Below are 16,754 nucleotides of genomic sequence, written 5' to 3'. Positions count from 1 at the left end.
ATTTTATATGATATAATATTTAATTTTTATAATATTTTAATTAAAAAAAAGATCAAGAAGGGAAGTCGGGTGGCCAAACCTGACTTCCCTGAAGCAATGCTAAACTGGAGTAATATAGAAAGAAAAAAAATTCTCAAACTGATGTATATTGAGCATTTGCAGGAGAAAGAAAGTGCATATTACTAAAAAAAAACCGATATTTGTTCGTTCTTGTGACTCTTATAACACGGAGAGAGAAACTACAAATCAATGTTATAGATTATTGCATGCATTTTAGAGTAAAATCTTTTAATTTTTTTGAAAAAAACAATTAATCACAAATACCAAATTCATTCAATACCACAAATTCAGGTAAACATGTACAAACGTGTGTTCATATGACAAATTCACATTTACTAATTTTTATATCACCACCTTCAATGTAACGTTTTCATTTTATTTTACATAAAAGGTAAATTAATATGGATACCAATCACATCAATTGTCCCTGTTATTGTCTATCAACGAATTTAGTCGCTGTACATGCTGCCACGCCTGTTAGCATACCCAATTGTGTTGCTATTAATGTACTGTATAGTTAAACCGTAAACTTTTTTTTTAGAAGAGTTAAACCGTAAGCTAAGCACAATAATTAATTCTGTCAAAAAAAAAAAGCACAATGAATTAAAAAAAAAATAGTGCATGTTTTTTTAACTCTGGGAGGCCTCCAAAACAGTAGATAAATCAAAAGTTTCAAATTCTTCATTCTCGCAAAACATATATTAAAATATGTATTTATTCAACCTAACATTAACCCAAACAAACATGAGATGAAAGCTTTCCTATCAACTTTCTTTCTTTTGTCAACACAATTAAAATTGAAACAAAAATCAGAAGATTGCTGCATCCAAGGTGAAGTGCCCAGGATGACCTAGTCTAAAATGCTCCATGAGGTCGATAACATAGGTACTATTACATTATCAAATACATTATTAACTAGATCTTAAATTAGATTTTAAATTATTATGTATTTTTATACTAGTATTTAATTTATTTAAAAGAAAAAGAATTTTACATTTACAATGTAATTTTATTATTTAAATTAATTATTAATAATATAAATTAATAATTTTTAAAAATCTTATATACTATATTAAATATTAATTTTAATAATTTTATTTTAAATTAACAATTAAAGATACACATTAAATAATAAATTATTATTATTATTATTATATATATATATATATATATATATATATATATATATGAGTATACTCCAATTTTAAAATAAATTTTATTCAAATATTAATATATTAGAAATATATTATTATTATTTAAAAAATATAACATAAAATCAACTATTGTAAGATTTTAAATATGATCTAATGGTTTTAAAATATTCAAGCATTTTAACCAATGGTTATTAACAAATTAATAAAAAAAATGTAATGATTCTAAAAGGCACTACCATATTTTACAAAAAAGTTACAATTAATCAAATCAATAATTGTTATGAAATTAAAATCTCAATCTAACAGTCCACATGTTCAAGTATGCTAAAAAACATAAAACTTCATTTACGTATAATATATCAAATCAACAAAAACATCAAACTTCATTTACATATAATATATCAAATCAACAATTATTGACGAATTAAAATTTTGATTCAACGACTCATGAAAATTTAAGCTTCCTTTACCTATATATATAGTATATAAATATAGAATATAGATAGATATGATCATCCCGACATTAAACAAAAATGTGATTATACATTTTCACTGAATGAAAAAGAAGCGATAATACGTTCGAAGAGTTCTAAAACAGTTTACAATTGAAAGCAATATCAAAGAATAAGGTCAACTGTACAAGGCAACAGGGCTCAGAACCACCATTTTATCCAAAATCAATCTGCCACTATATAGGGTATTAAGGTAAACAAATAAACAATGACCAGTTACTTCAGTTTTTTCCGACCAATTCGCCAAATCTACACACTGCTACAGCCACTTTTCTTTAATTCCAGGCTGCTACAACCGTTTGTCTTTATGGTTTCACTGATATCTCAGGGATAGTTGCAAGCAGCAAAGTTCATTTTGACTTCAGTCTCTCAACCAAAAGTAATTGGGGGAATCCTAAACTGTTGCAGCAGTTTTCTTCACATGCTTCTCATCTTCAACATCCTAAAAGTTCCAATAACATGATATATCAAAATCATCTTATTAAGAAAAGCTGCATGAATCAAAAGTTTTCCTTAAAGCTGGGGGAGGCGTCAATTATGCAAATAAACTGTCTCACATCTGAGAAACACCTCAATCACCACTACAGCGTTCCTCCTAATCTTCCTTCTATTTCTCCTGTTATTCTTCTCCATGTGTGCACACACTTCCTCCATACTTTCTCTCGTTTTTTTTATATCTCAATTACTCGTCTATTTACTAACATACAAAATCAGTTTTACACAAAATACATATTTAGATTATATTATTTATATTTATTTTGCAAATTATTTTAACAAACACAGGGATGTCCAGTTTGCTTGTGCCCAAATAATATAAAAGTGGCTAGAGTATTTTAAAAGAAAGAAAAACATAAAATCAAAGTGGATCCAGATAAAAAGCACTTACTGAATTGCCAATCTTGTCAAAATCATCATCAAAACTGCCCTCACCGTCATCTGAAATATGGAAATGATAATCATTATGAGATAACAAGTTTGTAGAAGACCATGACAGATAAGTTAACCATCAAAGGCAATGTCATTCCAAACATTTAAAATCTAGTCAATTCTCAAGAATCTTAAGGATGGTAATTGACAGCGGAATGGCTCATGCTTTTGCACATAATGTGCAAAATTTAAGCCACTGATTTGATATACAAAACTCAAAAAGTAATGCTAGACTGTATATTTCTGTAACAAAATCTAAACAGTAATATACCTGGAGCTTCATCACTGTCTTCAAGATCTCCAAGAAGAAATGTATCTAAGTCTTGTTCAGTAGAGGATGAATTAGAAGGCCTACTCTTCACATTGCCCCCAATTGCTTCTGCCTTTCCAGTTCCTCCAGTAACAGCAGGTTGCTCTTCCTTAGGATCTACATTCTGCTCTGCTGCCGCTCTAAGCTGAACCTCCTGCATATATTGCTTCTCATACCTGATTGTAACATTATATAATTAGAGTGAGGCTTACTTAAAAATGTTACAGCACTTCCCTCATAACAAAAAAGGAAACAAGCACAGTTAGAATTAAATACTCATTCCAATTCACAATCCTCTCTCTCTCCCCCATTTCTTGCTCTTTGTATTCCTCCAATATTTCTCTCATAATTTAAACTCGATTTCCACTTCTAAATGGTAGAAAGAAAGAAAGAAGAGTGAATTTGAAATAGTATGGGTATAATAATCACCTTGCATTTTTTTTTGTTCTATTTTTCTATGAACTCCATTTAAAATTAAAAGAATAATGTTTTTACATAGTAAGGGCATTTCAAGAATTATCTCACATATTCCTAGAAATATGCAATTATGCATTGAGAACCAAACAAACTATTTTAAGTTTTAAGAGTTCAAAAATAAATTCCCAAGAATTTTAAATGCTAATTGTTCACGTAAGACCAGACTAGTTGCGTACGATAGCCCACCATAGCGGCATCGCATTGCACCCCGTGGTGCACCCATGGTACTAATCATAGAGCATTTCACTATGTTCAAAGCAACAGTGTCCAAGATAGCCACGTCGAAAAACACAATTTTGAGCCATGAACAGCGTTATTCTGAGCTATTTTAGGTGCCCTCCTTCCCTTTTGAATTTTCTTCTTCCCCTTTTCTCTCCATTTTGCACACCTCATACAAGGTCAGACCTTAGCCTTCTTCTCATCAGTGAGGATCCATATTTCTACAGCAACTTTGTTGGTGTCACACTGCATTTTTCGTCCATTTCCCAGAGAACTAAAGTGTCCTGTACAGCAGTGGCTACATGGTGACGAACACCATCCTTCTCTCCAATGAAGACTCACTCTCTCTAGCAACCTTTCCTGCATGTTTCCGCAGTAACATTCGCACACTGTTCTGTGGTCTCTACTCTGTTCATATCCTTTGGCCTCTGTTCTGTTCATGTCACAGAGGGGTCTATCCGTCTATGTTCGGTTTTATTTTTATTTTTTTCCAGCATGTCTACATTATGTTTTCTCTTTCATTGTTGGGTTCAGATAGCTAACCTTACATTGCCCTTTCTTCCTATACTTTCTATTTTTCCTTTTATATCACTTGACTCTTGTTATTAAATTGTGTTTGACTTCAAATTACGAATTTTAATCATTAATTAAGAATTCTTTAATTTTGTGTAGTTTTTATTTTAATGTTTTAGCATATGTAATATAAATTACTTAATTTATATCTATAAATTTCATAATAGTGATGATTCCACTATCTACTATCCTACTATGCCAGTTTTGGGGTCAGCTGCTCTGCATCACTATTCGGGAATTGATAATGATGCATACAACTCTGGTTAACCATATTAGCACAGAAAGGGTGCTTGGACTAGCCTAGCCTGAGTCTAAAGGGTGAAGATACCACCTCATGGGGTTACAGTTACACTGGTGGTATATTAATGGCAAATTTAATGGGAGCTTAAATCATGACCAGTCCTGATATCAATTGGGGGAAGGAATTGGTTAGATTGAGTTTGGGATATTGTTGAAATTCAACCTATTGTTTATATGGAATTAGAGATCAATTTGTTTTGTTAATAGGGCAGAAACATTTATCAGGCTGGAGGGCTCAAGTAGTGTATGTTCCATGGGATGGGTTGAGGTTGAGTATATCTTGGATTATATCTGAGGAATATCCAGATGATGCACAGCCCTGAGCCGTGAGCTCAAGAGAGGCACTGAAGCCTGATAAGGGGCAACGTCATGCTTAGTCAAGTCATATCTGGATGGTACACTAATCAAATAATTTTTTTTCCTAAAATACCAGAGTGGCATTCTTGCTCATAGTAAAGCTCCCACAAATGTGAATCCAAGGAATGTAATTAGAAACTTCTAACAAATGCCAACTTTTCCTTGATTACTAATACCAGCCTCTGTTAAATAAAATTTAATTGCAACATAGAAAGAACCCTTGGGTAGTTAGATCGTAGTGTGAAACCATCTAATATTTTTTATATAATAGTATACACCTAGAATCCTGTCTTCAAATAAGAACAGATATATATCCTAATACACATTTGCATATAAAATAAGATAAACAAAAGACTAATCAGTTTGTACAACATTTAAATCATTATAACAACAAGTTGTTCCACTACATTACCTCTCTTTCTTCTTTTTTTTTATGTTATTTTAACATTGTTCTAGAACAATTTGATTTAAAACATAAAATACATAGAACAAGCCAGCAGAAAAGATTTCCCTTTGATCTAGAGTATTCTTACTCCACTAAGTAAAATTAGTGGAGTAAGAATACTCTAATAACTAGCATATTTTATATTTTTCCTTCTTGTACGTCTTTTATTTATGTAAATATTTATTCTTTGAAGAATAAAGAAACAATCAGAGTTAAGTTAAACAAAAATACTTAAGAAAATAGAAAAGCTAGTTTCCCCCTTCATTGACAAATATAACATAGTACATGGAATATCAGCATGATACAGTACTTACGGAGCCACATGAGTGTTGACAAGTGTGAAATATATCTTCCAAAAGTGTCTTTCTTTCATAGCACGTGGACATAGTTCATATCTCAATCTTGAAATTTCCTGCAATGGAGTTATTAAAATACATGATATAATAGCAAGCTTGTGATAACTTGCAGTTTTAAAAATACATTTGTGATTCTCAGTCCTTGTGCTATATTGGCATTGTTGGTGGTAAATGATAACCCATTATTGCAATATAAAAAGAACTGTTGTCACAGAAAACAAAATCTCAATTAATCACTAGATGGCAACAAGGGCAATGGATACAATGATGCATTTCTCTATACTAGTAGGGAGCAAATCAATTGGCAATGCTTGACAGCAAGTCAATGCCGACATTGCCAACCAATAAATAAAGAAAGAATCAAAAAACATGATGCACAAGTAAGCAACTTAGCACCCAAATGACCATGAAAGTTTAGGCTGCAAGACTCACACACATGCCTTTAGCACCTCTCTAAAGTAAACATGTGAAGAGGAGTGCACTACAAAGAAATCACAAAGGCATATTATTATTAAAAAAAAAAAGTGTATTTTCTCTGCTCTTCCCTTTGCCGCATTACTGAAAGAAACATCTGAAATGAAATGCATCACAAAGCAATCACATTAACACACTATTATTTAAAAAACGGGTCTGCTCTCTTCCCTCTCTGTCCATCTTCTTTGTTCAAAAGGAATAAGAATCACAGTAACCAAAACACCTACACCTACTACTACTACTAATAATAATAATAATAATAACAAAAAATAATAGATAAAGAAATCTGTTTAAATAATAAAAGTGGTAGACCGTCATTCAATTACAAACTGTCATGTATAGAAAGTTTGTTGACTTTATAATTATTAATCTTAACGGTGATTTATGATTGATTGATCTTGTAACACATACACGAGAGTGCATGTCTATTAAACTCAACAAACATACACTAAACTAAAACACAATGCAATTCCGCACACAAGGAATCCAATGTAGAAAAAATATTTAAAAATAAAAAAACGGTGAATTCAATTTACCTTGACAGTAGTTAAAACGAGAGTGGCATGCTTCTCCTGAAACTCATTGAGATCCTTCCGAACATTGGATCCCACAGTAGTCACATCAGAGCCCTCCGATTCGTCTACATTTCCAACCGAATTCACTCAAACCATTTAAGAAAAAAGACAGAACTCCGCAAATTCGTTTCTAAAAATTACCGGAACTAAGAGGAAAGTTCTGGAAGGTGGTGGAAGTGAGGCCCTTGACGAAGGATCGGAGGTCATCAGTGACGCCGAACTTCTCGAGCTCCTGCGGCGTGGCGGAGGGCGGGGAGGTGGCGGCGGAAGTGGCGGCGGAGGCAATGGCGGCGAATTGGGGAGGAATTGCGATTGTGTCGGAGAAGGACTTGATCTGGTCTGCCTGGCGAAGCGCGGCGGATTTGAGGATGTCGGCCTTCTTGGAGGCTTCGGCGGCGAGCTCCTTCGATTTCTTGGCGGTTTCGGAGACGAGATCGGCGATCCGGGAGGAGGAAGGGGTCAGGGATTGGGATTTCTTCGCGGCCTCTTCGGCGAAGGTCTTCGCGCGCTTCCACAGGTCCTCCATTGCCGCAGGAGGAGAGAGAAACAAGAGAGAAAGAAAGAGAAAGGTTTGATGATGAAGGAGAGGAGGAAGAAGAGCGGAGACTAAGGGGAAAGATTTGGATTTCGAGGGATACGACAACGTATGGTAAGATGACTGAACTGTATGCCAAGTTTACTTTTTCGACAAAATACTTGTTTATTCATTAAAAAATAAACATGAACAAAATATGTTAAATCTAATAATCATATACCGACAAAGTAAAAAAAAATCATATACAGGTGGTCTAAAATAATTTTTTTATTGTGTTATCTAATTATAAATTATGACGTGTGTATATGAAAAAATAATTGGTAGAAGGGAATCAGACAATACACCTAAGAATGTCAACAAATTTCATATAGGAGTTTAAAAATCCTAGTGAATGATCCAGTTACCCCTTTGTAATTATATACTCAGCAAAAAAACAAATTGTTAATATTATCTTCTTCTCATATTTTTTATGTTTTAGTTTTTTATTTTTTTAAAAACAATTGATGTTTTAGAATTTTGAAGTTTAATTAGTGGATTTTTTTTCTCAAATATACTCTTATTTAATATGCATTACTAGTCTTGGTGTACGTATCAAAAATCAATGTATTAAATAAGGAGATTTTAATCCAAATATACTAACCATTAGTTTCATTAAGTACTTTTTAATTTATGTGCAATAACATTAAACATCAAATGATATGAAAATGAGGTAATATAATTTTTAAAATAATTATTATAAAAATCAATAAATATACCATACATGTTAGCGTAGGGTCTGATTGGATAATTATACAAACTATTTTATAATATACTAAGATTCATTTAAGAGGTTGATACGACAAACAAGAAATCGAACTTATGATCACATGATAAAGGGATAAAATTGTCCATCGATCATGTTATATCATATTTATTTTTTGAATATGTGAAAGCAAAGAGCCCCATAATCATAACTAAATTAACTTAAACAATGGAAAGTTGGAAACCATTACAACTTAAATCACCCTCTACATGGTTAAGCGCAGAGACGAGAATAGAATGTAAAACAACATTATTACAAAGGTTAGCTAAGCCAGCTGCATAAAGACGTCCACAACTTGATTCACCTCTTGGAACACATGGGAGATCTAATATAATTCTTTGGACCTCCATCGTATTTCCTCTATCACAGATAAGTGAGGATGATCCTGATCATAGTTACTAATTGCCAGCTCCACAATAGACTGAGAGTACGACTTTATTATTAATTTATTAAAGACAAAACTTTGAGCATGCCTTAAGTCAAAAAACAATAACTAGAAGTTTTGCTTGTAAAACTAATCAGGAATCAAGAGGTTACGTAAAACCACACATGAACCTTCCTCCCTCATGTGGCGTCCCTAAATAATGACTGGTTTAATAGCAATAAATTAAACAACATAAACCATGGGAAATTTTTTTTCTTTTTCTTTTTCTCTCTCTTTTTTTTCGCACTGTTATTCATTTCACGGTAATTAAATTCAGAAGGAAACTTATCACTATAGAGTCCTGAATGGCCAGTTCACAACTCTATTCGGGTTCATTTCTTTCTGATCACTCATAACCTCTAAACTATTTTGCTCTTTCAAAAACCATACCAGTCATCATTTTAGGTCGTCACGTGAAAAATAATAAAATGCGGTCGGTAAACTCTTTTCAAATAAAGTTTGTTAACATTTCCTTTTCAAATAACAAGATTAAACATAATTATATTTATCGTCTAAAACTGTCCAAAATATGGGAGTTTGCAAAATAACATAGTGACATCCAGAGCAAAGGTAACAATTGTGGTGGCCTCAGCCACATTATATACAATCACCAAAATTTCTATACAATAGGTCTACCCACCCAAAAATCAAAAGAGTAAACCTAGCAGTCTGAACTAGATACACTCACCCACAAAAAGTATGTACGCCTAGTCTAAGGAGTCGTCTGCTATGATGAAGAGTCATCACTATTCGCTGTCCCTCCAGGGCTGCTCTCCTCTGTAGAGTCTGCCTCAGATGCTGACATAACATCCTCTGGAGAATCAACATCAGGGAGTGGGTCCTCATCGTCCTCTGGGAAGTCAAGGGCATCCACAACAGGTTCAGGAGGTAACTCCTCTGGGTCCTCTTCAAGATCCTCTTCAGAGGATGACACCTCTATCACTTGAACTGGCTCCACTAGTCGATATGGAGTAGGTGTGGGTAGTATCCACTCCACAGGCTGCTGAAGTGTGCGTGCGGGTTCCTCCGAATGTACTAAGGAAGTAGCAGTGAGTCGAATTGTAACATCCTGGAAATTTCTACCAGGAATTTTTGAAAACAATGTATTTTGAATGATTATATATATATATATATATATATATATATATATATATATATATATATATATATATATATATATATATATATATATATATATATATATATATATATATAAGTATTATTCAGTGTATATGCATATATGTTCTTGATAGAAGTAGGAATAGTGGGGGCAAGATACGCGGGTTAGGCTAATTAAGGAAGAGAAGTCCATATATGGGAGGTTATGGGTTAATTCTTAATTAATTAGTTTAAAAATCATTGTTTTGCGTGCGACTTGAAATTTAACGAAACCAACCTCTGAACCACGCTCGGGGTTTTATTCTGAGCATTTTGATATATATATTGCCTACTTTCGAAAACTGATCCCGACGGGCGCAGAGAAACGCGAGGAACTGGAACCAGAGAAATGACACGCAAACCGAGGTAGGATTTTAGCGTTTCAAAGGTCAGATTTTTCTCACTTTCTGTGGCTGTGTATGGGTCACAATCAAAAGAGAAAGTGGGCCCTTTTTGCTCCACTCAAATGGAGACATGTGGCATAGCTTAAATAAAAAAATAGAAAAAAGAGAAAACCCTTTTTAAAACCAAAAAGCTGTATTCTCTCTCCTCACTCAGCCCAAAAATTTCAGAAGCCTTTTCCTCTCTCTCTCTCATGTTGCCATTCTCTTCTCCTTCATTCTCCATTGAAGCTCCAAACAAAGCTCCAACCTTTGGCCATCATTTCTGCTCCAAATCGCGAAAGGAGGGCATTTTCGGAGTCGTGAAGCGCGTCTCTACGTGTGGGACTTCGAAATTTCAGGTTTGGGTGGACTTCTTTCTCTCTTGATTTTCATGGGTGTGGGGTTTTGGGAAATATGATGGGTAGTCTTGCTAAGTTTCTGCTTCATGATAGTTATTTGTGAAGGAATTTGTGGAAAGCATGTTGAAATTGCCATGTTTGGATGAGTTAAACATACCCATTCTGTTTTAGGGTTTTTATGATGATGCTTGTGATGTTTATGTGCTGAAATTGCTTATGGAAAACTGTTAGAGATGAAGGGTAGAATTAACCTAGGGTTAGAAAGTGAGAATGTGGTGTTATGAGTGGAAAAAGAGTGAGGCTTTGAGAGTTGGAAGGTTAAATCTGGATTTTGTGGTAATGGAGGTTAAAATGAGTTAATCCTAGCTTGAAATGCCATTTAGGACATGTGAGAAAGTTTGGGCTGTGCTAGAGAGAAAAAAAATGACCAAAGTGAACAAAGAGTCATTTCTAGGGTAAATTTGGGTATTGAAGAGTCAAATTTTGATTCGGTGAAATTTTAGGCGTAAATCCAGTTTGAACAAGTTTAAATTGATGTTATAGACTTGTGTGAGGTGAGAGTTTGCTTCAAACTTACCCTATTCTCAATTTCACTTCTCAAACCTTGAAAATCCATCAAATTGAGGGGTTTTGGATACCTAGATTTTGTGTTGCTGTGGTTTGAAGCTTGACTTTGGTTTAGACATGATTGATACATGATTTAGGACTTGTAGGATTTGATTTGGGCAATATTGGATGAGGGAAAGTGTGATTTTCGAAATCTGCACTTATGCAGAATTTTGTTGTCAAATAGGTACAGCAGAATTTTGGTTTTGTGCAGAAAAATGCTATGCATTTGCTGGTTGTGGAAAGAGTAGTGCAGAATGAGTTCTGGATGTTTGCTAGTAGATCCCAACGGTCAAAATGTAGGCTTATGTACTAGAGACTTCCAGTAAAATTTTCGAGTCGATCCAATGGTTAACGAACTGGAACGAAGGAATTGTTACTGGGGTCTTTAAGTGAGAAAAGCTGTGATTTTGGTTGGTGCTTTGGGCAGAGTTTTCTGCCTTTGCCCTGTTTTCTTGGCTGTGATAGTTTGTGCTGTTTGAATGTTGAATTACTTGGATGTTGTGGAAGCTTGGGAGGATTGATGGGGACCCGGTGTTGAGAGAAACGAGGATGTGGGCTACGTGGGAGTACGTGAGCTCAGTTGGAGGTGGGCAACAGGGGATGGTGGGTTTATGCGCGATTTGTGGATGTGGAAAACTTGTTGTGCACCATCGCCCGACCGCCACCTAGTACCACATGTGATGGGTACCCCATAATCCTACAAGCTTGAGATGAGGAAGTGTAGAAGGATGAAACTTCCTGCTTTTATTCGTTGACCACAAAGTGGTACCTGGAGATATGTCGCGGGGATCAGGAGACCTTGGGGACGTCAGGTGGGGTGCTATTGCCCAAAACCAAGCTTGACCAATCCCGACCCAACCCGGGCATAGTCAATCAGTGAGAACCTATGATGTACCTAAACAGGCGAGCTCCTGGCAGTCAACAGATAAAAGGAACTAAGACCACAAAGCAAGGAGGCTTATGTGGTGGCTGGCCAGCTGTGAATCTTGTGTGATATATGGGTTATGGCCTCTGGTAATCGATTACCAAGGGTGGGCAATCGATTACAAGGCTTAAAAATGAAGACAGGAGGCTAAGATGGTCTCTGGTAATCGATTACCAAGGGGGTGTAATCGATTACCAGGCTTGAAAACGAGGTCAGGAAGCTATGAGGGCTTTTGGTAATCGATTACCAAGGGGGTGTAATCGATTACCAGGCTTAGAATTAAAGGCAGCAGGTTGTGGAGGCCTCTGGTAATCGATTACCAATCTGTGTAATCGATTACACAGAGGAATGAGTCACTGGTAATCGATTACCAGGTATGTGTAATCGATTACACAGTGCCTTTTTCAGGTTTTCATGTCCTGAAGCTGTGTGATTCGAGTTTGGCCTCTGGTAATCGATTACTAAGGTTGTGTAATCGATTACCAGGGATGAAAAGCCTTGAGATACCCCTTTTACTTGCATGTAGTGGTCATGGGACGCATTGTGTTGCGGCGTATTTAGATTCTCGTGAAAGAGTCTACCCCTTTCTTTTCTTTCTTGTAGATCGTGATGGCGGCGCAGCTAATCCATGATCGAGTGGAGATGGAGTGCCTAGAGGGAGCTTGGGAGACCCTCGAAGGCAATGCGAGGTGCCGATTTCGGGGCACGATTCGATTCACGGCTACTTCTTTGGTGCATCTAGATGAACCCGTGCGCACGCTTCAGCGTACTGTGGAGTGGATACTACCCACGCCTACACCATACCGTCTAGTGGAGCCAGTCCAAGTGATTGAGGTAACGTCGTCCGAGGAAGACCCTGAGGAGGATCTTGAGGAACTACCTCTTGAGCCTGTTGGGGATGCTCTTGACTTTCTAGAGGGTGATGAGGACCCACTCCCTGAGGTGGATTCTCCCGAGGAAGTCATGTTGGCATCTGAGGCAGACTCTACGGAGGATAGTGGCCCGAGAGAGATGGCGACCAGTGGAGGCTCTTCATCATAGTGGACAGTTCCATGGATTAGTTTTGTATACTTTTGAGGGTGGGTGTATCTAGGACTGACTATTAGGTTTACTCTTTTGTTTTTGTATGGGTAGACCTGTTGTATAGGAATTTGATGATTGTATACATATTGCTGAAGCCACCACTGTGGACACCTTTGCTCTGGATGACACTATGTATTTTGTAAAACTCCCATATTTTGGACAGCTTTAAATGATGAATGTATTTATAATCAATCTTGTTACTCGAAAAGAAAGCATTAGCAAATTTATTTGTAAAAGAGTTTATCGACCGTATTTTATTCTTTTATTTTCACGTGACGACCTAAAGTAATGGCTGGTACATTCTTCCTTTTGAAACAGCAAAATAGTTTAAAGATTATGAGCGGTAAGAAAGAAATGACTCTGAATAGAGTTGTGAACTGGCCATTCAGGACTCTATAGTGAGGATTTTCCTTCTAAACCTAGTCATGGTGAAAAGAGAAAGAAATGAAAAAGAAAAAGAAGAAAAAAAAATTTACCATGGTTTTTGTTATTTAAATCATTACTATTAAACCAATCAATATTTTGGGGACGCCACACGAATCGTGCCACGGAATCGGCACCTCTCATTGCCTTCGAGGGTCTCCCAAACACCCTATAGGCACTCCATCACCACGCGATCATGGATCAACGGCGCTGCCATCGCGATCTACATGAGATAAAAGGAAGAGGGTAGACTCTTTCACAAGAAATCTAACTACAGGTAACAATACAATGCGTCCCATAACCGCTACGCATAGTCAAAAGGTCTCTCTCAATGGATTTCCTCTCTGGTAATCGATTACCTAAGTATGTAATCGATTACCAGTGCCCAAACACAAATTACACAGCTTTTGCACATGGAAACCTACAAATTACACTGTGTAATCGATTACACCTAAATGGTAATCGATTACCAGTGCCCTATCACCCTATGTAATCGATTACACCCAACTGGTAATCGATTACTAGTGCCCTATCACTCTGTGTAATCGATTACACACCATTGGTAATCGATTACCAGAGGCCATTTTAACATCCTGTCTCCATTTTTAAGCCTTGTAATCGATTACCCACGAATGGTAATTGATTACCAAAGACTAAATTTCCAGATACCACCCAAGATACATAGCTGGCCAGCCACCACACAAGCCTCCTTGCTTTGTGGACTTTGTTCTTTTATTGGTTGACTGTCAGGAGCTCGCCTGTTTAGGTACGTCACAGGTTCTCACTGACTGACTATGCCCGGGTTGGGTCGGGATTGGTCAAGCTTGGTTTGGGGCAATAGCACCCCACCTGACATCCCCAAGGTCTCCTGACCCCCGCGACATATCTCCAGGTACCACTCTGTGGTCAACAAACAAAAGTAGGAAGACTGACTCTTCCACGCTTTCTCACATCAAGCTTAGTGGATTATGGGGTACCCGTCATATGTGGTACTAGGTGGCGATCGGGAAATGGCGCAAATCAACTCTCCCACTTCCACAAATCAAACATGAACACACCATCTCCAATTGCCCACCTTCAACTGAGCTCACGCACTCCTACGTAGCCCTTATCCTCGTTCCTCTCAGCACCGGGTCCCCATCAACCCCTCCAAGCATCCACAATATCCAAGCAATTCAATTCCAAATATCATGAAACTACCCTAAACCAAGAAACAGGGTAGAGGCAGAAAACTCTGCCCAAAACACATTCAAATACCACAGCTTTCCTTACTCATATACCCCAGTAAACAAACATAAAATAACACTCAAACTAATAACATTTACAATTACATGAATGTAATTATAATCACACGAGAATGTAAATGATCATTCAAAAGCAATAAAAAAATGAGTTATATGTAGAGGAAAGAGTTATAGATAGAAGAAGATGTTATCAAAAAGTGAAGAAATCATAGAAACTAGAGTAAAGATAAGAATCAGAAGTGGACAAGAACATACATTTTTCCATTGGACCGTAGAGCCATTGAGAGCGACATTGTTTGGTGTATAGTAAGTATGCAAATGTTCATAGCCAAATAAACATAGTACATTGTTGCAAATAGGAAATACAAATAACTAGTTTTGAAAAATGATTATGACACGTGTTCTCGAACACCAACAGATTCCTTCAGATTTGCCACTTGTTTCGTGTCTTTTCTCATTTTGAATAATCACTAACTGTTTAGTAACTGCTACTCTGAGCATTCGAATCATCATTCTCGATTAATTTTCTTTCAAATTAACATATTTGAGAATATTGAACGACCTTTTCACTTATTAAATCAAATTTACCCTTTTCGACTTTACACATCTTTATTTCATATACTTGTTCTTTTGTCAATTTCATATTTTTCGTCAATACAAGATGGTTCTTTCATATTATATCATCAACCTTAATCGAAAGACAACTAATTGAACAACATTTAAGAATAATTCTTGAGTTTATTTCAAAGGATGCTTTTTTATGATCAAAAAACAAATCTTGTCAAGATATATCACTTGCATTCTAACTCCAATCTTGCATGATTCCCACTCTCAGTTGAAAATGCGTTGACAGATGTCAACCTCAATTGTAAAAATCTTCTTTTTCCTTACTCTTTCTCTTAAGTTCAGAGAGATGATTTCTTCATTGAAACTTTAGTGGTTTTTTTCAATCTCCTTCATCAAGATCTTACCTTTTCATTTTGATTTTCTTCATCAATGGCTCTTCCTCCTTTTGTTCCCGTCTTTAAAGCTAAAGAGCTTGAAATTGAAGGAAGAAAGTTTCCTCTCATTATTATGTTAAAAGAAAAAAGCCTCAAGATTTTGCATTCACAGGTATTGTTACCTTTCAATATGAACAATTTTTCCCATGCCTTTCTTGGTTCTTATTGGCTAGAATTGAAACTCGAAGAAGCCTTAGACCCATATCTTCCTTCTACCGACGAGGAGTGACAACTCATACACCTCCCAGAAATTAAAACTGATTTCATCTGCAAAGACTATCTTATATTTTTAGAGCCACCCCAAACAACGGTGACAATAAGTTCACCACTTGGATGAATAAGGTTCAATTGTTCTTTGGGGATTTGTGGAAAAAAGTTGGAATTTTTTATTTTATGCAACTATGTAGATGAGATTTCACATCTTTCGACATTCCTCTATTGATGGCTTCCTCCTTTTTTTGGAATCAAAGACTTCACACTTTCGATTTTCCTTGTGGACCTGTTAGGCCAACTTTATTCGAAATAATTGTTATTACTAGACTTGAACCAATAGGAGAAAGATATATTTTGGATCTTATTGAAGATGAACGCAAGCTAAAAGATATCTCCATTAATTTCAAATTCATCTGTAAAAAATTTTACATTCAAGAGCATCAAGGCGAAGTTGGTACAAAAGTTTCTAAAGACAAACACATAGCTTTTCTGATGTATTGGCTATCTTCTTATTTCATTCGATCCCTTCAAGTGATACAAAATGGTTGCAACTTAGCTCAAGCCATTGATTTTAGACATGAGATCTATTTAAGTAAATTTCTTCTAGCTTCTTTATACAAGTCTATGGATGATGTTGTCAAAATTTACGAATCTTCAAAATCAAAAATTGTTGGACTCTCTAGATGATGCAACTATGACTAAATGAAATTCCCAAACACAAATTGAAGCTCAAAAGTAAAGAAACTAGACTAACGCATGTCATACCCTAATTTCGTCTAGGGATGATCATTTGCAAATATTTGGATTCTTGTCAGCCGAATTGAGCTGCTTAACACTAGTTGTCGCATAATCCATA

General features: G+C 35.8%; 1 protein-coding gene across 1 annotated transcript; it reads right to left on the bottom strand.

Moving 5' to 3' along the window:
• Positions 1 to 1,706: 1,706 nt before the first annotated feature.
• On the bottom strand, positions 1,707 to 7,456 carry LOC114412408. The gene is made up of 6 exons (XM_028376303.1): positions 6,881 to 7,456; positions 6,701 to 6,804; positions 5,649 to 5,746; positions 2,925 to 3,139; positions 2,613 to 2,662; positions 1,707 to 2,168 (listed from the first exon to the last, which is right to left on the bottom strand). The coding sequence occupies exons 1-6, from the start codon at positions 7,263 to 7,265 to the stop codon at positions 2,121 to 2,123; spliced, it is 900 nt and encodes a 299-aa protein (XP_028232104.1). The 5' UTR covers positions 7,266 to 7,456; the 3' UTR covers positions 1,707 to 2,120.
• Positions 7,457 to 16,754: the final 9,298 nt, after the last annotated feature.

This window comes from Glycine soja, chromosome 1 (assembly GCF_004193775.1).
Source record: "Glycine soja cultivar W05 chromosome 1, ASM419377v2, whole genome shotgun sequence".
NCBI lineage: Eukaryota > Viridiplantae > Streptophyta > Magnoliopsida > Fabales > Fabaceae > Glycine > Glycine soja.
Note: the sequence above shows the minus strand (reverse complement) of the source record. Positions and strands in the feature narration are given on the sequence as shown.

What these genes read in the sequence shown, in the direction of transcription:
- LOC114412408 (XM_028376303.1), bottom strand. Translation starts at nt 7,265, where the DNA reads ATGGAGGACCTGTGGAAGCGCGCGAAGACCTTCGCCGAAGAGGCCGCG. An exon ending in TCGTTTTAACTACTGTCAAG is followed by an intron (nt 5,747 to 6,700) that starts GTAAATTGAATT and finishes ACTCCATTGCAG; the next exon opens with GAAATTTCAAGATTGAGATA. An exon ending in TTGACAAGATTGGCAATTCA is followed by an intron (nt 2,169 to 2,612) that starts GTAAGTGCTTTT and finishes TGGAACTTTTAG; the next exon opens with GATGTTGAAGATGAGAAGCA.